Raw genomic sequence first — 25891 nt, forward strand, 5'->3', positions numbered from 1 at the left:
AATTCTTAGGTACTTCTGGCCAATAGCAAAAATCTTAACATATTGTATTCTAATATCTTTAGAGAACAGCGGTACCCCACATGTGTGGGTGGTCCCAGCTTGCGTAACAGGAATGGATCACACAGGTGGAATACCAGATTTATTATGAGGGGTATGGGAATGCTGGGTGGTAAAGTACGAGTTACTTACCTTCAGTAACTATGTATCTGGTAGAGACATGGTCTAGCTGCAGATTTCTTAACTTAGAATTATCCCCAGGTGTCAGACTGGATCCGGAATTTCTTTTGCAGCAGCACCTCTGGGCGCTGGGGGACGGCGACACACGACCCCGCCCTGAAGTCGTCCACAGATGTGACATCAGCAAGGTCATATAAGTCTCTCCCAGCGCGCTGACGTCAGTTTTCTTCGGAGAAACTTTTCCGCGGCACAACGCGGAGCCACCAGCAAAACTGTGAAAGTATGGGAACAGTGTGCGAAGGAGAAAAAATCCATAAGACAAAGAAATCGGATGGTGCATAACACCATCATAAAGGACAGTATCAGACAGTCTATTTACAAACCAATAAGTAAAGGATAGAGCAATGCTGTGAGAGAAAACCCAGCAAAGCAAAGCGTGGGCCCTCCCCAGAGGCTGAGTAACAAGGGAAGAATATCCCGACAGATTGTTATCACATCATAGAACTGTGTCGGCCAACAAGGGTGGAGCACAGGAAGAATAACAATCTACTGCGAGAAGGCATTACAAGAATGGCACTTCCCATATAGTAATGGAAAGCTGAAACACAGCCCAGCAAATCCCAAAAGGACGACTGAACAGGAGACAAGATCCCCAAGTAGAAAGAGGAGGCGGGAGGGAGGGAGGGAAAACAATAGGAGAAGATCCCACACTGGAAGGACCAGGGTGGAGGAATGCAGAGAAAAGGAAGAAAAATCTCCTGGTGAAGGGGATGCAAAAAGCACCGCTCTACAGGAAGAGAAGCCACCTGGAGGAAGGTGGCTGCATATTGTAAATCATAAACCAAATTTAACACCTTGAATGAAGACCAGTGCCAACTGAACGGAGGCAAAGCGGAGAAACCCACCTGGCAACGTCCTTGCAGAACGGGGAGGATGGGTGGGCGTTAAGGAATCTGTGGCTAGACAACGTCTCTACCAGATACATCGTTACCAAAGGTAAGTAACTCGTACATCTGATAGAGACATCAGGCCGCAGATTCTTTAACTTAGAATAGATACCATAGCCATACCCCAAGGGGGGAGTTGAGTCTACGACAGAATAATAGAAAGTGCCCGAAAGCACTAAGCCGGCCACAAAAGGGCGGACTATGGGGAAAGCTGTGGCGCCAGCCATTAAGCAACCCAAGCAGCTCAGAGAGCAAAAGACAACGGGAGGCAAGGTATTACAAGACTGGCAGAATGGAGCGAGACCATACCCGTGTGAGCATGAGATCTATAAACAACACTAAGCCATATCCCAGAACTTTAGAGAGAGTACATAACGAGGAACTAATCCCAGAGCTTAATGGTGCACCAATTTGGCACCAACGAAAGCTAGAGGGCGTAACCAGAGCCCAACAGGGGAGCCTTTGCAAGGAAGGCCGGACTGGCAGCATCCAGGAGGCAAGAAGGAACTGAGCATCGTCTCAGAAGGATATGTGAGAACAGAAGACACGCCAAGTGCACCCTTAGTCACACGAAGATGACAGGGGCGGAGAGCACCGCGCTGAAGTAAACCGAGGCAGACCACAATGATAGCATGCACATAGCAGACAGCTATGGAGACCACAAAGTGGCGTAGCTAAGCAGAGTATGGGACTGCCCACCAAGTGAGTTGGAAGGCCAAGGGGAGAACACACCCACGGAAGACAGAAGCGCAGGATGCAGCACCTGGGACGACCTTCATCAGAGGAGCTGTCCCCCAGGCACACCAGACACAGATGAGGGTAGCACCCAAAGTAAAAAGACACATCCGAAAAGTGTGGTATCCGAGACACTGAAGGTGCCTATAGGAACTGTGAAGAAGAACACACATAGCTGTTAAGAACTACAGCAGATTTCCAGCCCACCACTTCCGACCCGGAGGGGAAATGCACCCCCATAGAAGAGAGGGACTGTGCAGTACATGATCGGGACAGATAAGACTCTAGAAAGAGTATCCAGGAGCGGAGGCCCACCTCAGGGAGTGGAACCCTAGGAAACCTCATTGCTGAAGATGCAGAAACATGCACCAAAGTGCAGCCTAAACGTTGTAAGAAAAAACACCGCCATACAGAACGATGGCAAGGCTGAGTATAAGGTACCCAACTGCTCCCCGAACAACGAGGATATAGGACCAGAGCTCACAGAAGCGAAGAGAGGTGGAGGTGAGTAGAAAGGGATACCCAACGGGCAATCCGAGGAGAGATAGATAGAGAGATAGATAGAGAGATAGATAGAGAGATAGAGAGATAGATAGAGAGATAGAGAGATAGAGAGATAGATAGAGAGATAGATAGAGAGAGAGAGATAGAGTTATAGATAGATAGATAGAGTTATAGATAGATAGATAGAGTTATAGATAGATAGATAGATAGAGTTATAGATAGATAGATAGATAGAGTTATAGATAGATAGATAGATAGATAGATAGATAGATAGATAGATAGATAGATAGATAGATAGATAGATAGATAGATAGATAGATAGATAGATAGATAGATAGATAGATAGATACAGCCACAAGACCAGGCAGCTGCGGGTCTGATAGGAGGACCTGCCTGATGCACCTGGGGCAAGAGGCAGCTTCATTTTGAAGCGTGTTGAAATACTCTGAAAAGAGATAGAACAAGGAGAAAAGGAGAATGAGGTACACACGCAAGGGTCAAGCCAGGTGAGACCTGTGGCACGTAGGAGACAGTGCCAGAAGGCACAATACTATAAACCATCCAACGGTAAGCAAATAGCATCAGTAGGCGTAGGGAGCCAAAGGGAACTGCCACGCCTGCCGGGCGCAGAGCGGAGCTACACAACAGCATACAGGTACCCCATCTGGAGTATATCACACCCCTAAGAAAAACAGGGGAACACCTCTTAGGGTAAACCATAGTCAAGAGGGCAGAACAGAACAACCTGTCGAACACCGCTACAGTAGACTTACACATAGTCCAACAGGCGGACTTTAAATGAAAGGGTAACCACCCCAGGACATGACAACGTGAGACCCGCCAAGTACAGACCTATTGGGGAGGGTGAAAGCCCGCAAGGAGGCGCCGAACTGCCGAATCGGTGTGGGCATCAAACAAAAGGACCCCATTAAAGGGCAGGTCAACAAGGCGTTCCTGGATATTCTCTGGGAAGACACCATCCCGTAACCAAGCATGACGTCTCAGTTCAACCGAACCAGCCATAGCACGGCCTAAGGAATCCGAGGTATCATGGGCCGAGCGGATAGTAAACTCCGCCAGATCACGGCCGTCACGGATAAGATGGAGGAGGTCAACACGAGCACCCTCAGATGTGGAAGATAGAAGAGTGATTTGGGAAAAAGGGGGTGGTGATGGACAGAGTTTCTGAATGATGCAGAATACTCTTACCAAGTCAAGAGATCATGGTTTTAATCCATCACCGTTTTAAGATAGAAGAGTCTCAGCAGAGTCCCTAAGGGCAGAAGTAGCCCGAGCCAAGACATACACTGTATTGAGTGATCGAAGTGCTGCGCTAGTGGAGTGTAAAATATTACGACCCCACGACTCCAGCCATCTGGGCACCTGGGAGGGAGGAAGCAGCAGCTGAGGCAAGGAAGGAAAAGCAGCTTGCAGAACCAACCCCTGAACGTCTGGATGAGCAAATAAGCAAACTGGATCGTTTGGAGCAGGGCGGTGGCGGTGCATGATAGAATGAGCCACCGATCACCCGATGCCGGCCGAGCCCAGGTGCCCAGAAGGGCATCATAAAGAGAAGCTTCGAAGGGCAGAAGCGGCTCTACATTTCCCGAACCGTGGTGGAGGACATCCAACAGAGGGTCAACAGGCAGAGGGACCGAAGGGGGCTGCATACTCAGAATGAGGGTGGCCATGGAGACAACTCATAGAAATGCCGCACCAGTCTCAGTAGCCTTCCGAGGAGGGGACAACTCATCTGTGGGTGAGGGCTGTAAACTGAGCCTCCCACCCCAAGGAGGGCTTCCGATGAACGGAGGATGAGACCAATGTCCAAATGAAGGAAGCCCCATGGACGAATGAGGGTCCTGATGGGGTTCCTGAGGAGGCGGAGAATCCGCCGGAGCCACAAATTCCAAGGGAGGAGAGGCAATGACTGATTGCCGGATGTTGGGGTAACGCCGAACTCCCTCTGGAGAGAAGTCAATGATCCGGGGCCGAGGCGGTGCCAGGACTTCCTCGGTCGGCGCTGACCCTGCCTCGTCCGGCGCCGACTCGGTCTCGTCCGACGCCGACTCAACCTCAACTGCAATAGACTTCGGCTCCGAAGAAGGGAACGGTGCTGGAGCCAGGGAGGCAAGTCTACAGCGCCGCACCGGCGCCGACCTTGAAGTAAGGGATGGAGCCGTAGCTGGAGAGGCAAGGCTTCAGCGCCGTACCGGCGCCGGCTCGGCCTCCGAAAAGTCAGCCGCCGGTCCGGGAGGCCAAGGAGGGCTCTGAGCCAACCTGCGAGCACCAGCAACCACCTGCGACGCCACAGGGAGCCCCACTGGACTATGCGGCGCGGTATGGGCGCTATGGGTCGAATAGGGGGACCCAGCCGGGCCGCGCCCTGACAACGCCATATCTCCATCATGCCTAGAGGCAAGGGGTTCAATTGGTGCCGGAAGCGATCCCACCGGCAAGCCCACCTGAGACCCCGCACGTAGCGGAGGGTCCGAGGACGCCCCAGGGAGAGGAGGGGACCCAAGGGAGGCCTGCAAGGCCGCGGCATAGGCCGCCATTTGGGTCCGAGTCACCCCCACGCCTGGGAAAGGCGAATAGTGGAGGGACGACTCCCGGGGGCGCACGTCCGGAGAGATCCGGGAACTAGTGCCCCCGACAACAGAAGGAAGGGAGGTCGAGGAGCTCGGCGACATGCGCCGGGACATACCGGGAAGGGGCGAGCGACGCACATGTGAACCAGATGGCGACCGACGCCGCAAACGAAACCCACTGCCTCTGGGACCTGTGGCCAAAGAGGCGGCCATGGGCCGTGACGACTCCGACTGGGACAGGCGAGCCAAAAGTAACATCATCCGGCGCTCCCGCCGGGACTTCGGCCTGAGCTGTTGGCAGGCGTCGCAATCCGTCGAGTCGTGGTGTTTGCCCAGACACCACATGCAGATAAGGTGTGGGTCCGTCGCAGACATTTGCCGCGAACAGGATGTACACGTTTTAAAGCCTGAAGGCATCGCACACTGTTCCAGACGCAAAGGCGTAAAAAGGGGCCTGAAAACAGGCCAGAGGAACCGCTTACTCCGGATCCTCGTTGCTCGCGGAAAAGAAGGAAACTGACGTCAGTGTGCCGGGAGGGACTTATATGACCTCGCTGACGTCACGTTCGTGGACGACGTCACGGCAGGGTAGCGTGGCGCCGGAGCGCAGAGGTGCTGCTGCTGCAAAAAAAATTCTGGATCCAGTCTGATGCCTAGGGATAATTCTAAGTTAAGGAATCTGCGGCTAGATGTCTCTATCAGATGATTTGTTTGGATTTCTGTGTATTCCTGAACTTTCCCTCACAGAAATATGTGGAAGATTTAGGAATTTTGTCAATTTTATATTTGCAGATCATTCTGGGTAAGAAAAAGTAGGGGGATCCAAGCAAGTCAAAACACCCGGGTCTCCCCCAGGTGTCTAGTTTTGAAAAATGTCTGGAGTTGGTAGGCTACCCTAGTTGCCTGCCAAACCCAAATAACAAAGCTACCCACAACACCAAAATTATCGAAATCTTAAGGTAAAATCTTCATGATCCCATGTTAAATTCTAGGAAGTTTCCTGTCCCAAGGGATAGACCCATCAAACAAGTGGGGTTCTTTTTTATAGGGAGATTTGTGGAAATGCTGACTCATAGCGTTTTGGATCTCTGTAGATTTTGGAACTTTTAAAAAAATGTGTATACATTCAGTGATTTTAGACAAACTTTGACAGGTGCACAGCATGCTGTGAAAGAGAAAGTAGAGAAATTCATGGAAGCCGCGCCTTCGAAGTGTCTAGTTTAAAAAAATGTCTGGCGTTGCGGGGCTACTCTGGGTGCCTGCCAACCCTGGGCCCAAGTACTGCAACTACTCCTATACCACGAATCTATGAAATTCAAATCAAAATTCTTAATGGTGTCATGGCGTGCTTTATGGCCTTTCTCGTACATTCACAAATGATGTTTATAAGGAAATAAACTACTGGTGAGCATTTCTGTAGTGCTTGTCCTTTCCTTTCCGGACGGCACTTTGGTTGTTTATATAGATATATACATATATAACTATATACATACAACTCCTGTAGATTGATCACAAGAGAAAAAAACTACAGATGAAAATAATGTCACCTGTTTCTATTGGTTTCTGCTTAACTTCATCTTCATTATTATTTTTATGTCAGCAATTAGTCTCACTGGGAAAACCATGAGGAATCTACACAAGTGACACCCCCTGAATTGAGAATTTTGTCTATTTTAAAAAAAACTTTTATAGCTTTCTGGGTCTTCCCATAGGTTAAAAGTAGGTAAAGTGTGCAAAAATATGACATCCTGACCACCTGAAAATTACAAAAACTGAGGCAACAAATTACCTTACCACAACAAACCTTTTGTCGTTGCCCATTATTAGGACAAAAATACTTTCTTGCCTACCACATTTTTCCAACACAGAACATATTTTTGCTACATTTTAGTATTTTATTGGTTCTCTCCAGAAAAATCCTTGGGACCGTTAACACCCTCAATATGTAGGGGGGAAAAAGACCTCGATATCTTTTGTGGAAAAACATTTATGAAGGCTTAAGCATAACCTCAACCAAATATAAAAAAGGGTTTAGAACAAGCAGAGAAAACCCATAGAAATCAAGGGGTTAGTTTCTGCAAGTGAATAATACATTTCTACTCCTACTTTCTTAATGCTAAGTCTGTCTTTACGATTTGATTAATTCCTAGCATAATCAATAAACTGGGATTGCTGCTACGATACTCCGCAAAGTATATGCAAAGGAGAATTTTTCAATTTTGTGTGACTTGCTATGAGGTGTCATGCGAATCTTATAACCTCTTGTAGTGTTGAACAAGTTACTAACCTTCGGTAACGATGTATCTGTAAGAAACATTAGTTAGTTAGATTCCTCACCTTAGAATATCCCCAGGCGTCAGACTGGATCCGGAAGATTTTTCGTCAGCAATACCCCTTGCGCGTCGCTAGGCGTCGTCTGCGGCTCCGCGTCCGTCGTCGGCGTCGTGCGCCGGGATGACGTCGTCGGAGTACTTAGACGCCGCCCTCGCGCGCTGACGTCAGTTCTTGTACATAGCCTTCCGCGCCAGGAACGCAGAGCCATGCAAAGACCGACACTGGTGCCAAAAATAAAATCTAGGGGCCTGAAAGGACAACCTTAACCCTAGATGTCAGTTCGCAGAACGGGGAGGATGGGTGGGTCGGTGAGGAATCTAACTAACTAATGTTTCTTACAGATACATCGTTACCGAAGGTTAGTAACTTGTTCATCTGAAAGAAACACGTTAGTTAGATTCCTCACCTTAGAATAGATACCCAAGCAATACCATCCCCGGTGGTGGGTCTGCGAACCAAGATCACACCAGAAAGTCCTGGAGGACAGAACGGCCAAAGAAGCCATCCCTCCGGACTTGGCTGTCAAGGCAATAATGCCTGGCAAACGTGTGTAGCGAAGCCCACGTTGCCGCCTGACAGATGTCCTGCAAAGGGACACCCCGTCCCAAAGCAGTAGTAGCCGCTGTGGCCCGAGTAGAATGGGCGCGCAGCCCAACAGGAGGGTCCTTTTTAGCCAAGGAATAGCAGATTTTTATACACAAAACGACCCACCGAGAGATGGTTCGTTTGTGCACAGCTTTCCCCTTCTTAGCGCCCACGTACCCAACAAAAAGCTGGTCGTCCACCCGGAACTGTTTGGTGCGGTCCAGATAAAAGGAGAGCGCACGTTTTGGGTCCAGACGGTGGAGCCTCTCTTCCTCTTTGGAAGGATGCGGAGGCGGAAAGAAGGTGGGCAAGGTGACAGACTGCCCAAGGTGAAATGGAGTCACCACTTTAGGAAGAAAGGAGGGACGAGGCCGAAGGACAACCTTGTCCGGATGAACAGACAGAAAAGGAGGCTTTGAAGATAAAGCCTGGAGCTCACTCACCCGTCTAGCCGAGGTGATGGCTACCAGAAAAGCAGTCTTTAGAGTGAGAAGACGAAGAGGGCAATTGTGAAGAGGCTCGAAGGGAGCGCACATCAGGAATGTCAAAACCAGATTCAAGTCCCACTGAGGCATCACAAAAGGGACAGGAGGGAACGTGTGTGTAATGCCTTTGAGAAAGCGTGTAACCACAGGGGACTTGAAAAGAGAAGGCTGATCAGGAAGCCGCAAGAAGGCGGAGATGGCAGCAAGATAACCTTTCAGGGTGCCCAGGGCAGAGCCCTGCCGGGCCAGAGAAAGAAGGAAGAGGAGAACCTCAGAAAGAGGGGCGGAAAGGGGATCCACAGCCTTTGCTGTGCACCATGCCACAAATTTGTTCCACCGGCAGGCGTATACCGACTTTGTGGAGGGACGCCTGGCTGCCAGAATGATATCACAGACTTCAGGAGGCAAGTCAAATGGCATCAACTGCCGCCGCTCAATCTCCACGCATGGAGGTGGAGGCTGGACAGGTTCGGGTGGAGGACCGTCCCCTGCTGCTGCGACAGAAGATCCTCCCGAAGGGGCAGACGTATCGGGGATCGGTCAACAGACTGAGTAGCTCGGGATACCAGTATCTTCGTGCCCAATCCGGAGCCACCAAGATGACTTGGGCCCGGTCGCGCCTGATCTTCTTCAGCACTCTGGGCAGAAGTGGTATAGGCGGAAAGGCGTACAACAGACCGCAACTCCACTCGTGACGAAAAGCGTCGCCGAGCGAGTGCCGCCTTGGAAATTCCAACGCGCAGAACTGCTGACATTGCGCGTTCTCTTCGGTGGCGAATAGATCTAACCAAGGCTCTCCCCACTGCTGAAAGAGGCCTTGCACCACTTCGGAGTTCAGACGCCATTCGTGATCCATCATGCACCGGCGGCTGAGTTCGTCTGCTCTGGCGTTCAGAGAGCCCGCCAGATGTTGAACCACCAGGGTGACGCCCTGGTGTTCCAGCCATGTCCAGAGGCGCAGAGCCTCCTGACAAAGGGTCCACGACCCCACCCCGCCCTGTTTGTTGCAGTACCACATGGCGGTGGTGTTGTCCGTGAACACCTGCACGACACTTCCCCTGACAGAGGGAAGGAAGGCTTTCAGTGCAAGCCGGATCGCTCTCAACTCCAACAGGTTGATGTGGAGACGAGACTCCGCCGGAGACCAGAGGCCTCTGATCTCCGCCTCTCCCATATGGCCACCCCATCCCAGGAGGGACGCATCCGTCACTACGACATGCTCCGGTTGGGGAAGGGAGAGGCTCTTGCCCTTGACCCACTCGCGGTCCGTGAGCCACCACTGCAACTGCTGTGCAGTACCCTCCGAGATCAAGACATGGTCGGACAGGTTGCCGTGATGCTGGGCCCACTGAAACTTCAGGTCCCACTGCAGAGCCCGCATGCGCCGCCTGGCGTGATGCACTAGTAGGATGCAGGAGGCCATCAGCCCCAGAAGCCGCAACACTAGCCTGACCGAAACCCAGGATAGAGGCCGAAAGATGGGAATCAGGGCCTGTATATCCCGGACCCGCTGTTCCGGAGGATGGACCCGGAACTGCGCCGAATCGAGAACCGCTCCGATGAAGAGGAGCTTCTGAGAGGGGCTCAAGTGTGACTTCGGCACGTTGATGGAAAACCCCAGCAAATGCAGGAGATCCGCCGTAGTCTGGAGGTGGGAGACGACTGCCTGGGGCGAGCCCGCCTTCAACAACCAGTCGTCGAGATAGGGGAAGACTGGGACCCCTGATCTGCGCAGATGAGCTGCGACCACCGCCATCACTTTCGTGAACACCCGAGGGGCACTGGTGAGGCCGAAGGGGAGCACGGTAAACTGAAAGTGCTCTTGGCCCACCGTGAACCGCAGGTAACGCCGGTGGGCCGGCAGGACGGGGATATGGAAATATGCGTCCTGCAAGTCCAACGCTACCATCCAGTCTCCAGGGTCTAGGGCAGCTAAAACCTGAGCCAACGTGAGCATCTTGAACCTCTCCTTTCGGAGGAAGGCATTGACGTTCCGGAGGTCCAAGATAGGGCGCAGGCCCCCCTTGCCCTTCTTGGGAACCAGAAAGTAGTGGGAATAACAACCACAACCTACTTCTGGACTCGGAACGCGCTCGACGGCCCCCTTGGCCAAGAGAGCCGAAACTTCCTCGCGGAGAAGATCCAAATGATCCCCCGAGATACGGTGGTGCTGCGGTGGCATGGCTGGAGGGGTCGTCTCGAAGGGGAGGGAGTAGCCCCTTCGGACGATTTGCAGCACCCACCTGTCCGATGTTATGGACCGCCAGTGGAGCAGGTGATGGCGAACTCTGCCGCCCACTGGCGTGGTATGGGCCTGAAAGCTCGGACTAGGAAGGCTTTGAGGCGGATGCTGCAGGGGTGGAAGTGGGCTGACCACGTCGGCCTCCATTTCCGCCACGGCGGAAGCCACGTCCGCGACCGCGCGCAGGTTGGTTCTGCGGCTGGTGGCTTTGCCCTTCCTTGGCCACGAAAGGGGCGAAAAGCGGAGGTGTGCGCCCGCGGAGCCGAGAGGCCCAAGGACTTGGCCGTAGCCCGGGAGTCCTTAAAACGGTTCAGCGCACTGTCCGCCTTCTCACCAAACAGGCGAGTGCCATCAAAGGGCATGTCCATGAGGGTATTCTGGACATCCCCGGAAAATGACGTGGACCGCATCCAGGCGTGGCGGCGGAGCGCCACCGTGGTGGAAATCGCCCGACCTAGCGAGTCCGTGGTGTCAAGCCCACATCGTATGGCGTGCCGTGCCGCATCCCTCCCATCGGCCAAAGCCTGGGTAAGACGCGTCCGGACCTCCTCCGGACACAGGGGCAGCACGTCCTCCACCGTATCCCACAGGGAATGGGAATAACGGTCCAAGAGACAGGCGGTATTTAAGGACCGCAGGCCCAAACTAAGGGACGAGAACAGTTTCTTGCCAAACTGCTCGAGCCTCTTGGAATCCCGGTCCGGCGGAGCGGTCGGGAAGGAGGATTGGGAGGTAGAGGCCTGGATAACCAGACTCTCGGGGGTGGGGTGTTGGGACAGGAAACTGGGGTCGCCCGGAGCAGGGCGGTGGCGCCTGGCAACGTTCCTATCCACAGGAGGAACTGTGGAGGGCTTGGACCAGGTGCCCTGCAGAACGTCAGTGAGGGCCTCGTTGAACGGCAGCAGAGGCTCAGTGGAGCTTGCTGAGGTTTGAAGCACCTCAGTGAGGATGTTGGTCCTCACAGCCACGGCAGGCAACTCGAGCCCAAGGGCCTCAGCCGCCTTGCGCAGCACCACAGAAAATGCTGCACCCTCCTCCGAAGCCACGGTCGGAGGAGAAGTGAATCCAGCGTCTGGCGAGGTGTCCAGTCCGCTGGCCTCCCCCAGTTCATCTGCCCAGTCCTGAGAAAGCTGTGACTGAACAGCCAGAGGGTCCTCGAACCCCTCCCAGTCGCCCCCTTCTTCCGATTCCTGATAAACAGGAGGAATGATCGGAACCGGACTGTAGAGATGGTAGGACTCAAGCGGCGTCGGATGCGGCGTCGGCGGACGCCGTGCCGGCGTCGGGTCCGGATGAGGGCTAAACCGGGGCGTCGGCGTCACAGGCGTCGGCGTCGGTGGCGCCGGTGACGGCGTCGGTGGTTCAGGCGTCGGCGCCGGTGGAGGAGTGACAAGGTCAACCGGCGTCGACTGGGGCCCAGGCAAGGGCCCCGCGGGGACCTGCGGCGTCGAGACCGGAGTCGTCGACGGCGCCGGGGCCGGAGCCGCCGGCACGCGAGGTCGCCCAGTCGAGTCCGCGGGGCCCGAAGGCGCGCCAGCGGGCGTCGACGGCGGGGCCAGGCTCCTCATGGCCGAGAGGAAGGCACTGATCTCCGCCGGCGCCGCGTCAGCCCCAGGGACCGGAAGGTATGGGGGCGGACGCGGCACCTGCGGCTCCGCCGGAGCCGCGGGGGTGGAACCACTTGGACCCTCGGCCGAGTCGCGCGACCGGCGAGGGGAGTCCGAAGAGCGATGTCGCCGCTTGGACTTCTTAGAGTGTTTGGACTTACCCGACGACTTGGAGCCCGACGAGCGATGGTGGCGTCGGCTAGGGCTCCGCGAGCGATCCTTGGACCTCCTCCTGGACCGGGATCGCGCACGACGCGGAGCCGAGTGGCGAAGCTCCAGAAGCTTGCGGGACCGCTCCCGCCTAGCCTTCGAAGTCAGGGCCTGACAGTCGTTGCACGACTCCGCGTCGTGGTCGAGGCCTAAGCAGTAGAGGCACCGGCGGTGGTGATCGGTCACCGACATCAGTCGATGACAATCTTCACAAGCCTTGAACCCAGGCATCCTACCGGCACCAGATGTCGACAGACAAGGATCAAAAATGATCAAAAAGATTTAGTCAAAAAAGACTAAAAGGGGTAGCTCTCCCGGATCTGCGCTTACTGGCGCGGAAAAAAGAAGAACTGACGTCAGCGCGCGAGGGCGGCGTCTAAGTACTCCGACGACGTCATCCCGGCGCACGACGCCGACGACGGACGCGGAGCCGCAGACGACGCCTAGCGACGCGCAAGGGGTATTGCTGACGAAAAATCTTCCGGATCCAGTCTGACGCCTGGGGATATTCTAAGGTGAGGAATCTAACTAACGTGTTTCTTTCAGATTCAATGTACAGTCAGTGTGATCAGCAACACAATTCATATTTCCCCAAACTGGCATTAAAGGTATAAAAACTTCTAAGGCTTTTCAGCAATTCCTGTCACTGTTTCATAAACTTGGCAGCAAGGTATACATTGGTTTCCGATGTATAAATCATTTTTAATTCGAAAGTGGCTTTAAATAGCATATGGTCACTTTATCTTTCAGACATTGGAGTCTTTATTAAATAATATATTATTTAGCATAATCTAACTCGGGATCCTACACTTAATTCATTGGTAGAATATGACAATGTTTTTGTGTGATGGTTCTAATGTGTCCTCATTTTGTGTTACACATCACTCACCAAACCAGATTATTTCTTTATTCTTTCTTATCAATAGGTGCAATTAATCTGTCATCCATTCTTTCAATATAGTCTCTGAATCCACCTTTCTCTGAACCTTTGTCAATTTTGTTACAAATATATATGCAAACTAAAATGGTCTTTTGTGCTCGGACCATCTACTTGAAAGACTAATGGTGCCTGCATGTAGAAACAAGCTTGAGACTAACTTGCAAAACAATTTGCTTTCCAAATACTAAATCCAAATGTTGATGTGTAATAATGTACTCACATCCTTGTTGTGATTGCGAGTGAAATTTACATTGCAGTAGATATCTGCAAGTTGCTTAACTGCGCCCCCCAGTTCCGGAAAGGACTTGAGGCGGTGGCTGGCTGGCTGACGGAGAATTGTCTTCAGCTCAATGCCAGTAAATCCGAGGTGTTACTGGTGGGGAAGGATAAGGGACTCTGTAACACTCAGTGGTGGCATTCCTCTTTGGGCTCGGCCCCTACTCCCAAGCAGGTGGTAAAGAACCTTGGTCTCTGGCTCGATTTCGCCTTAGGTTTCCAAGATCACACCAAAAAAACCGCAGGCACCTGTTTTGGCCTTTTACGTGGTCTAAGGCCTATTTTGGGGTTCTTTAACGCGACTACACGCCAACTTATAGTCCAGGCTACTATTTTAGCCAGACTTGATTATGCGAACTCCCTGCTGCTAGGAGTCAATATAGCGGAATTGAACCGTCTGCAGCGCGTTCAAAACACAGCTGCTCGAGTTTTACTTTGACTCCCAAGAACGTGCTCTGGTACGGACGCTGTTCGCCGCCTCCATTGGCTCCCTATTTTAAAAAGAGTTGAATTCAAAACTTTATGCCTTACTTTTAAAATTTTAAAGTCTTCCACACCTGAGATTCTGTCGGGCCTGATTACTCCCTATGTTCCGGCCCGCCTACTGCGATCGTCTGAACTGGTTTTGGCTTCTGTCCCCCGAGTTAAGCGAACCAGAGCAGGTGGCAGGTCCTTCCGTTTTCTTGCTGCTAAGCTGTGGAATTCTCTCCCCCTGAAAATCCGCAGCTTAGACTCTTTGATATCCTTCCGGAAGGCTATTAAGACTTTTCTTTTTCCCATGGCATAACCGGACTTCCTCTTGGAAACTGCGGTCAGCGCCGGGACGCCCCTTCGCCGGGGCAGCTGTGCGCTTTATAAATGGTTTTAACATAACATAACTTCTCAATTTTTCAATGGCTACATCACACAGAAGGTTTGATAATTTATGTCTGTAGAAAAACCATATAAGTTGGAGATTGTAGCAATGTTCCAAATCTGTATAAATTAAGTGTTCTCTCTAGTTTCATCATCTTATTCCAAGTGGATCTACATAATCTGATTTTCCAAGTTGATCACTTTGAGATCCCTTGGTGCTTAAGAGGCTTCCTGGTGTTATTGTCTCTGAGACAAATATATCTTTCAGGTGTAATTTGCAAATAAACCTAAAAAGAAGTAGCCTTTACCTAAACTGGTCAATATTGTTGCTAAGGACAAAATAAGGGTCTCTCTTTGAGACATACATTTTCATTGTTGTCAGATTCCTTCAGGTTAATTTTCGAACCCAAGTTTGTAAGATACAAAATCCTCATTTATTTCTTACTGGCATACAGTAGAAGCATTTGCACTCATCCCACCCCCGTCTTGTTATCCTCATTAACAGACTTGGTGACAAAAGGTCATAAATAACAGACATGCAAACATTGCTCTCATATTTTCTCAAAACATCCATCTTTCTGCCATAAACAAAAAAGGATTTGTTTCTATATGATCATTCATCTTCTGTAGTGCTTGGTGAGCTAGAGTCTCTTATAGGTGCTTAGGCACCATTTCAGGACCGTAGTGCAGACCGTTCTATTTGCTGAGGCACATTATAGTTTCTTTCAAACCGACAACCTCTGAGGACTTCCTCGTCAGACGACAGCGGAGCTGGCGTAGACCTGACAAGACCCGCCATATATTGTGGTGCTAGGAGATGAGTCAGAGCTGATTCCGAAGCGGGTTTGGGAGGCATAAATGGTGCCAAGGGTGGGCCTGTCAGTGGTAACCTGACTGGGGGCCTTTGCAGATCTATCAGGCCCAAAGGTGCGCGAGCGGGAGTCAGCAGTGTGTCAAAGATTCAAAGCATGGCTTCTTTAAATTCCCTCTATCTGTTGTGGAGGTTTATCAGGATGAGCTGCTGAATTGGCTCCTCGGGGAGGACTGGGAGTGAGCGAGGGGCCCATTGATATCCTTGCGACTTCTCAGGAGAGTGGCAATGCTAGGAGGAGGCCCACTTGGACTTCTTATGTTTCTTTTTGGAATTTGGTTTACATGAAGACTTGGACCATAAGGACGACCTCTTGTGTGAATCGATCTATGTTCTCGACTTTGAGCAATAGCGAGTTTTACTCAACCTCCGACAGGGTTCGGTGACATACAGCTTGGCTCTGCACTCTCGAATCTACTTCAGCGGCATTAGGAAACACTCCTGGCATGACTTTACATCTTAGCCTGAACCCGAACACCAGAGAGACACCTTGTGGGGATTCATTACAGACAGCTACTGCAATAGTTCCTACAAAGTTTAAACCATGTAGTTTTAGGAGGGGGCATGTTTCGATATTCGAACGGTGAGGAATCAGCTGACAGAAGACTTAGTCAGAAATTTACTATTTAACATTGACCAACTGCTGGATTACACTCCATAGCAGTTACAAAGTATTTAGGTGGAGAAAATACCAACAAAATATACTTATGCTGTGATCACCCAAAGGCAGTATGATGTGACACTACAGAAAATAATTAGGTATGGCACGGTGTGTTAAATAGACACTCGGATTCAAACAAGGGGCACCTTCCTCGTGTGCTGATGAATATAAAGGCTAGATATGACTACGCCCTGTGAACTATGCACATGGAGATGGTAAGGCATTTGGTGGTGTACCAAGTCAGTTCTTCCCTAAAAACTCAATTAGACTCTACATCTATTGAGCTTACAGCCAATGAATAAACAGGTAACCTGTTTAACTTTCAGACCTTGAACATGTGAGTGTCCAATGCACTGTGATGGTGTGATCCTTCTGTTTTAGAGCTCTGCTTCCTCCTTATACTCCCAGCAGCCATCACACTCATTATACATGTGGTAAGTGAAAGTAGGAATATGAATGATCTAGGTGGAGCATTTCAGCTTTGCCACCTTTAGAAGGACAAAATTGTCAATGTGTATGGTCTAGCAACACAAGAATGAAGGACACAACCTAGTCGTTGAAGAGGAAACGGGGGTCATTAGGTATTTTGTGATGGCCTCCAAACCTACTACATGAAAGTCCAACATTCAATATTCTAGACCAGGAGTTACCCTGACAGCCCATATGAACACAACCCACCAGTCAGAGCTGGGCAAACCATACACAATTGGATGCATAGTAAAATATAGCTTCGGGAAAAACAGGACTTATCTAGACATGGAAAATGCACACAGCAGAAAATTAAGTCTAAGTGACAAACACATCCTGGGAGAAGAACAAGGTTTTGTGTGAGATATCTGGAATACATATTTCCAAATTAAGGGGACAGAATAGAATACAATTGGGGCATAACAAAGTTGTCGCCTCCTGGAAATGGACTCTTGCTCAAGAAGAAAGGATTGTAAATAAATAAGGGGGAGAAGGTACCAATTGTTTTTTCATTCATTTTTGCTGTACACTTATTATGTCAATCTAGGACACTACCTTGGTTTTAAACTCTTGAGTTCTAGTATTCTTCGGCTCAATAACAAGCATTTTAGAAGCCAGACTAAACATTTTCTTCTCTGTTGGAAAAGCATTATGTAGAACATACCTGTAATAATCCAGGGATGATATCAGAAAGGAGCTGATGCAAGGAGTCTTTGGAAATCCTCTCAATTACTTTTGTTTGCATTTTAATAGCAGCAAGATTTATTGGGTAGTCAGCTGTCTGGACAATGGGGCAAAGGACTTTAATGCACTGTTCCGGATGTATGGAGGTGGCTAAGGTGGACGCAGCTTCCTCAGCAGCTCGAAGGACCTAGTATAACAAAAAGAAAAACATTTTTTAATTAAGTTTGTCAAATTTATATAACTAAATATGTAAGGCCCAAATTCAAATCGGTGCAGAGTTATGGGGTGTTCTAACACATTGTTGAATGCAGAATACCGGCTTGCATTATATTGTCTAGGTATACATAGATATGTTAAGTGTAGATTTACTATTCTTAACTCCATAACTCTCTCTCTCTCTCGATATATATATATATATATATATATATATATATATTATCAAAATGTTTGATTTACAGTGCTTAACTAGTTAGATGGCCCGCCCACCCTCTGTTGTCTGCCTCCTGCCCGCCCTCCATTGTCAGCTTGCTAACCCTTTTCCTTTCTGCCAACCCATTCCCTCCCAGCAGCCGCCTGTTGTCTGTGTGCTTCCTCAGCCCCTTCTGTTCACAATTCATTGTCCAATTGATTTCCCAGCACATCCTGCCACCTATCCATTGTCAGTTTGGTGACCCAACTGTGTGTTGTAGAGTAAGAGATAGGTGCCACAGAATAGCAAGGTGCAAGCAGAAGCATAGCTAATGTTGTGAGCTTTAGCGCAAGGAAGGAAATGGGCCCCCAGGCTGCTGTTTAAATGATAAAATACAATAATAATCAGTTTTCAATTCAGGCGTCAGGCCTCTGGGGCCTGGTGCTACTGCACCTGCTCCAACAATGCAATCTAAGTCCCTGAGTTCAATGCTGCGGGAATAGGGCAATGAGCACTACCAAGCCTGCAGAGACACTTGCGAGGGAGGAGACCCGTGAGCCAAGGAGCTGTTTGACCTTTTAAGTGGTGTTGCACAATCAGCGAATGGAGAAGTATTCTCAACAGTACACTAATAAAGATCCACAGCATTGACAGTGCAAAGGCACAACCAAGGGCTAATCTCTGCTCCAGTTAGCTGCAAGACATACTGACTGAGAGTGTGGTAAACTCATTGAAGTACAAGTTACTACTTGTGTAACGATATATCTGTAAGAGACATTAGTTAGTGATAGATTCCTTACCTTAGAATATCCCCAGGCGTCAGACTGGATCCGGAAAAGTTTTTCGTCAGTAGTACCCCTGCGCGTCGGTAGGTGTAGTCGTGCGGCTCCGCGTCCATTGCTGGCGTCGTAAGCGCCAAGATGACGTCACGGAGACTACTTAGGCGCCACCCATGCGCGCTGGCATCAGTTCTGTACACGACTTTCCGCACCAGGTACACAGAGCCATGCAAGAAAGTGACCACTGGTGCCATGAACTAGGGCCCTAAAAGGTATGACCTGAACCCTGGAAATCAGTTCGCAGAATGGGGAGGATGGGTGGGGCGGTAAGGAATCTATCACTAACTAATGTCGCTTACAGATATATCGTTACACAAATAGTAACTTGTGCATCTGAAAGAGACACGTTAGTGATATATTCCTTACCTTAGAATAGATACCCCAGCTATACCAACCCCAGTGGTGGGTCTGCGAATAGATTACACCAGAAAATCACAGAGAACAAAACGGCCAAAGAAGTCGTCTCTCCGGACTTGACTTTCAAGGCAGTAATGCTTGGTGAACGTGTGCAGCGAGGCCCACGTAGCCGCCTGACAAATATCCTGCAAGGGAAAGCCGCGTCGCAAGGCAGTAGTGGCTGCAAGTGCCCTGGTAGAATGGGCATGAGCCCCACAGGAGGCTCCTTCTTAGCCAACAAATAACATGCTTTGATGCACAGAACGACCCACCGAGAGAGGGTTCATCTGTGCACGGCCCGAACGTTTTTGGCACCCACGTAGCCAACAAAGAGCTGGTCATCCACCCGGAACTGCTGTGTGCGCTTCAGATAGAACGAGAGCGCATGTTTTGGGTCCAGACGGTGGAGCCTCTCTTCCTCTTTTGAAGGAGGCGGAAAGAAGGTGGACAAGGTGATAGTCTGCCCGATGTGGAAGGGCGTAACAACCTTTGGCAAAAAAGAAGGACGGGTCCTTAAAACCACTTTGTCCGGATGAACAGAAAGGAAAGGAGGTTTGGAAGAAAGAGCCTGAAGCTCACTCACTCTTCTGGCAGAGGTGATAGCTACCAGGAAAGCCGTCTTGAGAGTGAGAAGACGTAAAGGACAGTTATGAAGGGGCTGAAAAGGGGCGTACATTAGATAGGTCAAGACAAGATTTAAGTCTCATTGAGGCATTATGAAAGGCACGGGAGGAAACTTGTGCGTAATGCCTTTCATGAAACCGTTAACAACCGGGGACTTAAAGAGAGAAGGCTGATCTGGAAGCCTTAGAAAGGCGGAGATGGCCGAAAGATAACCTTTGATAGTGCCCAGAGCAGCGCCCTGCTGGGCAAAAGATAGTAGGAACAGAAGGACCTCAGAAAGAGGGGCAGTAAGGGGATCCACAGACTTTGCTGTCCACCATGCCACAAACTTGTTCCACCGGCAGGCGTATACCGTCTTAGTGGATGGACGCCTGGCTGACAGAATTACATCACAGACTTCGGGAGGAAGATCGGAAGGTGTCAACTGTCGCCGCTCAATCTCCACGCATGGAGGCAGAGGCTGGACAGGTTCGGGTGGAGGACCGTCCCCTGCTGCTGCGACAGAAGATCCTCCCGAAGAGGCAGACGGATTGGGGGATCGATCGTCATGCTGAGTAGCTCGGGATACTAGTATCTTTGTGCCCAATCCGGAGCCACAAGGAGGACTTGGGCCCGGTCGCGCCGAATCTTCTTCAGCACTCTGGGCAGAAGTGGTATAGGCGGAAAGGCGTACAACAGACTGCAACTCCACTCGCGCCGAAAAGCATTGCCGAGCGAGTGCCGCCTTGGAAATTCCAACGCGCAGAACTGATGACATTGCGTGTTCTCTTCGGTGGCAAATAGATCTAACCAAGGCTCTCCCCACTGCAGAAAGAGACCTTGTGCCACGTCGGAGTGCAGACGCCATTCGTGATCCATCAAGCACCGGCGGCTGAGGTCGCCCACCCTGGCGTTCAGAGAACCTGCCAGGTGTTGAAACACCAAGGTAATGCCTTGATGTTCCAGCCATATCAAGAGGCGCAGAGCCTCCTGACATAGGGTCCATGACCCCACCTCGCCTGTTTGTTGCAATACCACATGGCGGTGGTGTTGTCCGTGAACACCTGCACCACACTTCCCCGGATAAAGGGAAGGAATGGCTTCATTGCAAGTTGGATCGCCCGAAGCTCCAAAAGGTTGATATGGAGCCGGGACTCCGCCGGAGACCAGAGTCCTCTGATATCCGCCTCTCCCAAGTGGCCTCCCCATCCCAGGAGGGACGCATCCGTCACCACTGTGTGCTGTGGTTGGGGAAGGGAGAGGGATCTGCCATTGACCCAATCGCGATTCTTGAGCCACAACTGCAATTGCTGTGCAGTGCCCTTCGAGATCTGGACATGATCGGACAGGTTGCCCTAATGCTGCGCCCACTGGAACTTCAGGTCCCACTGCAGAGCCCGCATATGCCATCTGGCATGTTGCACTAGCAGGATGCAGGAGGCCATCAGGACCAGGAGCTGGAGGGTCATCCTGACTGAAACCTGGGATAGAGGCTGAAATATCAGAATCATAGCCTGAATATCCCAGACTCGCTGCTCGGGAGGATAAACCCAAAAACCGCGCCAAATCCAGAACAACTCTGATGAAGGGGAACTGCTGAGAGGGACTCAGGTGCGACTTCGGCACGTTGATGGAGAACCCCAGCAATGCAGGAGGTCGGCCGTAGTCTGAAGGTGGGAGACGACTGCCTAGGGCGAGCCCGCCTTCAACAACCAATCGTCGAGGTAGGGGAAGACTGACACCCCTGACCTGTGCAGATGAGCTGCGACCACCGCCATCACTTTTGTGAACACCCGAGGGGCGCTGGTAAGGTCGAAGGGGAGCACGGCAAATTGAAAATGCTCGTAGCCTACCGTGAACCGCAGGTAATGCTGGTGGGCCGGCAGGACGGGGATGTGAAAATATGCGTCCTGCAGGTCCAACGCTACCATCCAGTCTCCAGGGTCGAGGGCAGCCAAGACCTGAGTCAGCATTTTGAACTTCTCCTTCCAGAGGAAGCGGTTGACGTTCCGGAGGTCCAAGATGGGACGCAAACCCCCTTTGTCCTTCTTGGGGACCATAAAGTAGTGGGAATAACAACCACTCCCTACGTCCAGCCCAGGAACGCACTCGATGGCCCTCTTGGCCAAGAGGGTCATAACTTCCTGCTGGAGAGTTGCCAAGTGTTCCCTCGACATGTGGTGGTAGAGGTGGAATGGCTGGAGGGGTGGACTGAAAAGGAAGGGAGTAACCCTTGCGGATGATTTGCAACACCCACTTGTCCGATGTGATGGCGTGCCAGTGGGGGAGCTGATGGCGGATCCTGCCACCCACTGGTGTGAGGTGCTCCACAAAGCTCGAATTAGGAAGGTTTGGAGGTAGAAGCAGCGGGGCGGAGGTGGACTGACCCCAATGCTGATTCCCAGAACCGCCCCTGCGGAAGCCACGTCCGCGCTGAGGCTGGTTCTGCACAGGCTTGCTGAAGGAACGTGCCTGGGCGCCCCTACCGTGGCCACAAAAGGAACGAAAACCAGGAGTGGCTGGGCTTTTCATAGAAAGACCTAAGGACTTGGCCGTAGCCCGCGAGTCGGCATTATCGCCAAACAGACGGGTGCCATCAAAGGGCATATCCATGAGGGAACTTTGTACATCTGGCAAGAACCCGGTAGATCTCAACCAGGCGTGGCGACGAAGCGCCACAGTCGTAGAAATGGCTCTACCTAGTGAGTCAGCGGTGTCCAAACCACACCGAATGGCGAACTTAGCCGCATCCTTACCCTCGGCAACAGCTTGAGACAGCACATCTTGGGCCTCTTCAGGACACTGAGGCAACACCTGTGCAACGGCATCCCACACCGCGTGGGAATAGCGGCCCAAGAGGCATGCGGTGTTCACCGATCGCAGCCCTAAGCTGGCCGAAGAGAACAACTGTTTGCCGAACTGCTCCAGCTTCTTAGAGTCCTTATCCGGGGGAGCCGTAGGAAAGGCACTCTGGGACGTCGAAGCTTGGATGACCAGACTCTTGGGCGTAGGATGAGTGGTCAGAAAGGCAGGGTCACCCGGCGCCAGGTGATGACGCCTTGCGACATTCTTATCTACCGGGGCCCCTGTGGCTGGCCGCGACCAAGTGCCCAGTAAGACATCAGTGAGGGCGTCGCTAAACGGCAGCAGGGGCTCCGACGAAGTGGACGCAGTCTGGAGGACCTCAGTGAGGAGATTAGTCTTTAGGGCCACCGTAGGGAGATCAAGGTGGAGAACCTCAGCGGCCCGACGAAGCGCCCTCCTCCATGGTAGGCGGAGGGGAGGCAAACCCCGGGTCAGAGGAGAGATCAAGGCCTCCTCTAACTCGTCCGCCCAGTCCTGTTCGGAGTCACACTGACGAGCAAGGGGGTCCTCTGACCCCTCCCAGTCGTCCTCCACCTCCGCCGTATGCGGGACAGACTGCGGCGGCAGGGCAGGGACTGGGGAAGGAACAAACTGTGCCAGGAACGGTGCCGGACGGGGCTGAACCGGCGCCGTGTCCCAATGCGGATCCCAGGTAGGGACAAAATTGTCCGAGAACCTGGGCAGGGGTGGAACAAATTGCATCCACTGCGGCGCCGGAGGCGGAGCCAAGGGCGGCGCTGGGACCGGAGCCGGCAGCGCCGGACCTTGTGGCGCCATGGCCGGAGCCAGCGGTGCGAGATCCTGCGGCACTGGGGCTGGAGTCGCCGGCGGCCCGACAGGATCCTGACACGGGACTGCGGGGCCCAAGGGCGCACCGGCTGGAGCCCGAGGCCTAAACAGGTGGTCCATGGTAGCAAGGAATCCTTGCACCTGTGCGGGAGTCGCCGACGGACCCGGGTAAGGTGGGAAGGCTGTGGGAATCCCTGGCTCTAAAGAACCCCTGTCCCCCTCGTCCGCATCCGGGGACCGATGGGGGGGATGTCGGAGAGCGACAACGCTTCTTCAACTTCTTTTTGTGTCGTCTCTTACCCGAATCAGAGGGCGAAGACTTGGAGCCCAAGGAGCGATGGTGGTGGCCCCGCGAGCGTTCTCTGTAGCGGCCCCTGGACCATGAACGTTGCGGGGACGAGTGCCGGACCTCAAACAGCGTCCAGTGCCGCTCCCTCAAGGCCTTCAGGGCCATGGCCAAACAGTCCATACAGGCCCGGGAGTCGTGGTCGCTCTCCAGGCAGTAGAGACAGACGTCGTGAGGGTCCGCCACCGACATATTGTGACGGCAGGCCCCACAAGACTTAAAACCAGGCATCCCTACGTGCACCAAAGTAGACTACAACTTACAGGAGACAAAAAGTCTCAAAAAGTGACTAAGGTACATGCTCTAACCGGATCGGCGCTTACTGGCGCGGAAAAAGAAAGAACTGACGTCAGCGCGCATGGGTGGCACCTAAGTAGTCTCCGTGACGTCATCTCGGCGCTTACGACGCCAGTGACTGACGCGGAGCCGCACAACACCACCTACCGACACGCAGGGGTACTGCTGATGAAAAACTTTTCCGGATCCAGTCTGACGCCTGGGGATATTCTAAGGTAAAGAATCTATCACTAACGTGTCTCTTTCAGATCTGCATATCTGACCACAATACCCCTCAGAGGTTATTTTTCCTAATGAAGAAATTATGCACTGGGGGATGTTTACCAGTTAAGGAGTTGCTGAAGGCTTTCTTTTTCATCCCTGAAATTGTGTGGATAAAAGATTTTCTGCTAGTGTCACTCCCTCATCCCCATTTTAGTTTTGATTTGCTGTTTTGGTGTTTGTTGTGCCCATGGTACCTCAATGCGAAGATGAGGGATCCTAAATAGAAAAAGCATCACAGTTGAAGGAGATCAGCTTTTGATGATCAGGTAAGGGTATGAACAGACTCACCACAACCCTAGCCGGCCCTTCGGGGTCTCTTAAACACATTCTTATCACTAAAGACTGCCTCAGGATAATGTTGGGTCTGCAAAAAGGCAATGAGCCATGCCCACTAATGCCCTTACAATGGCATTTGATGGAGCTGCCCAAAGTGTTTTGGGCGTGTGGTTCCACTTTGCTTGGGGGGTGTCTGTGGGCACTTGGCCCTGGTGTTTCTTAACTCCTACGTTGACAACCATGCTTACGGTGTGTAGGTCTTCTGTTCTTGCTGGACCTATAAACATGGTAATCCTGGGTGCTTGGCCATTTTAGCCTGTGCCTTGTTTATCCTATGTGATCAAATGGTCATTTGTTGCGTAATATTATGACTGTTTGTGTGGGCTGCCAGACGTCTGCCTTCGGGCTCACCTCATATGGAGTTGACTCTGGCCACCTTTGGTTCTTCGAGGTTTGACTGCACTTTCCACCAGCTTCTGGTTTGCACCTTTTGTGGGTTGCTGGGAAACAGGCTGTGGAGTTCCGCCCCCTCACCCGTATTCAGTGGTCAAGATTCTTTTGTTGCCTTGGTGTACCCATTAGTTGCTTTTTTGTTAATTTGCAAGAATGGTGGTGGTGCATCAGTGCCATTTACAGCTAGTGACTGTTGGACGATGCTTTGTTGTGCTATTGTAGGTTTTATTGCTTTGCAACCTCCTGGTGTTTGACTTCAGCCGTGGTGACATCTGATCCCTGAGGTCTGTCACAGCTTGTTATCCACACCTTCTGGAGGTGGATTTGATGCTACTCTTACTGTCACAGCCCCTTGCACTGTATAAGTAACTTGCTAGTCTCTGTGCCGTGGTCCGGTATTTTCTTCAAGTAGGCTTGCTGGCTTTAGTATATGGTGGTATTCTGCTGGTACTTTGTTTTAGTGCCATAAGTGTGTTAGATCCTGAATGCCAGCCAATGCTCTTGGGCCCAGGTTGTTTCTGCTCTTGGCACTTGTACTTAGATGGATGCTGATGTTGCTGTCCAGTGTAAGCATGTGGCATATTTTTTCTCTGGTGGTGTTTCTGTATGATTACCCTGCCCCATGCAGGCGGTTTGTCTTCAGTGCTTCTCAGGCCCGTCTTCCTGAGGTACAGCATTGATGTCGATCCATGAGGTGAGAAATCTGCAGTTAAAAGTATCCAATAGAGGAAAAAGTTAACTATGTTTGGTAGCTATCATCTTACTGTATCCTCTATTTACCTACAAATTCCTCACTTATTTCAACCAGACTCCCACTCTACGAGGTGTAGGTATGTGGTTTCTTAACTATATTTCATTTTCTGTGTTGCCTTGTTGCTGCTTCTTTCCCATCTATTCCTCTAAGGGTGTGGAAAAAAGATATGAACAGAGCCATGTGGTGCCTTATATGGCTCTGTGGCATCACAATGCTGTGGAAAGCCGGGGTGAAGTGGGAGCCACTATGTCACCTACAAGCACAGGAGACCTAATTCAAATTTCGGGATCGAGACAGGTGCCTTTGAGGACTCATGCCATGAGAAATCTGCAGGCTGTAAAGACTGTTACAGAAAGTAAGAATTTTTTTTTTTTTAGTACATGTGTCTGTGCAAGGGGAGTGGTTTGCTTATTCTTCAATGTGTATGG

The 25891-nt window shown here is 51.3% G+C and overlaps 1 protein-coding gene across 2 annotated transcripts in view; it reads right to left on the reverse strand.

The window, feature by feature from the left end:
- Positions 1–25891, reverse strand: part of CLASP1 (cytoplasmic linker associated protein 1) — a 1312099-nt gene that overhangs the window by 95951 nt on the left and 1190257 nt on the right. For both annotated transcript variants that reach the window (XM_085647275.1, XM_085647274.1), the window contains one exon: positions 17153–17359. In XM_085647275.1, the coding sequence (XP_085503401.1) occupies positions 17153–17359 (207 nt within the window). The remainder of the gene's footprint in view (positions 1–17152; positions 17360–25891) is intronic.

This window comes from Triturus cristatus, chromosome 3_2, assembly GCF_964204655.1.
Source record: "Triturus cristatus chromosome 3_2, aTriCri1.1, whole genome shotgun sequence".
NCBI lineage: Eukaryota > Metazoa > Chordata > Amphibia > Caudata > Salamandridae > Triturus > Triturus cristatus.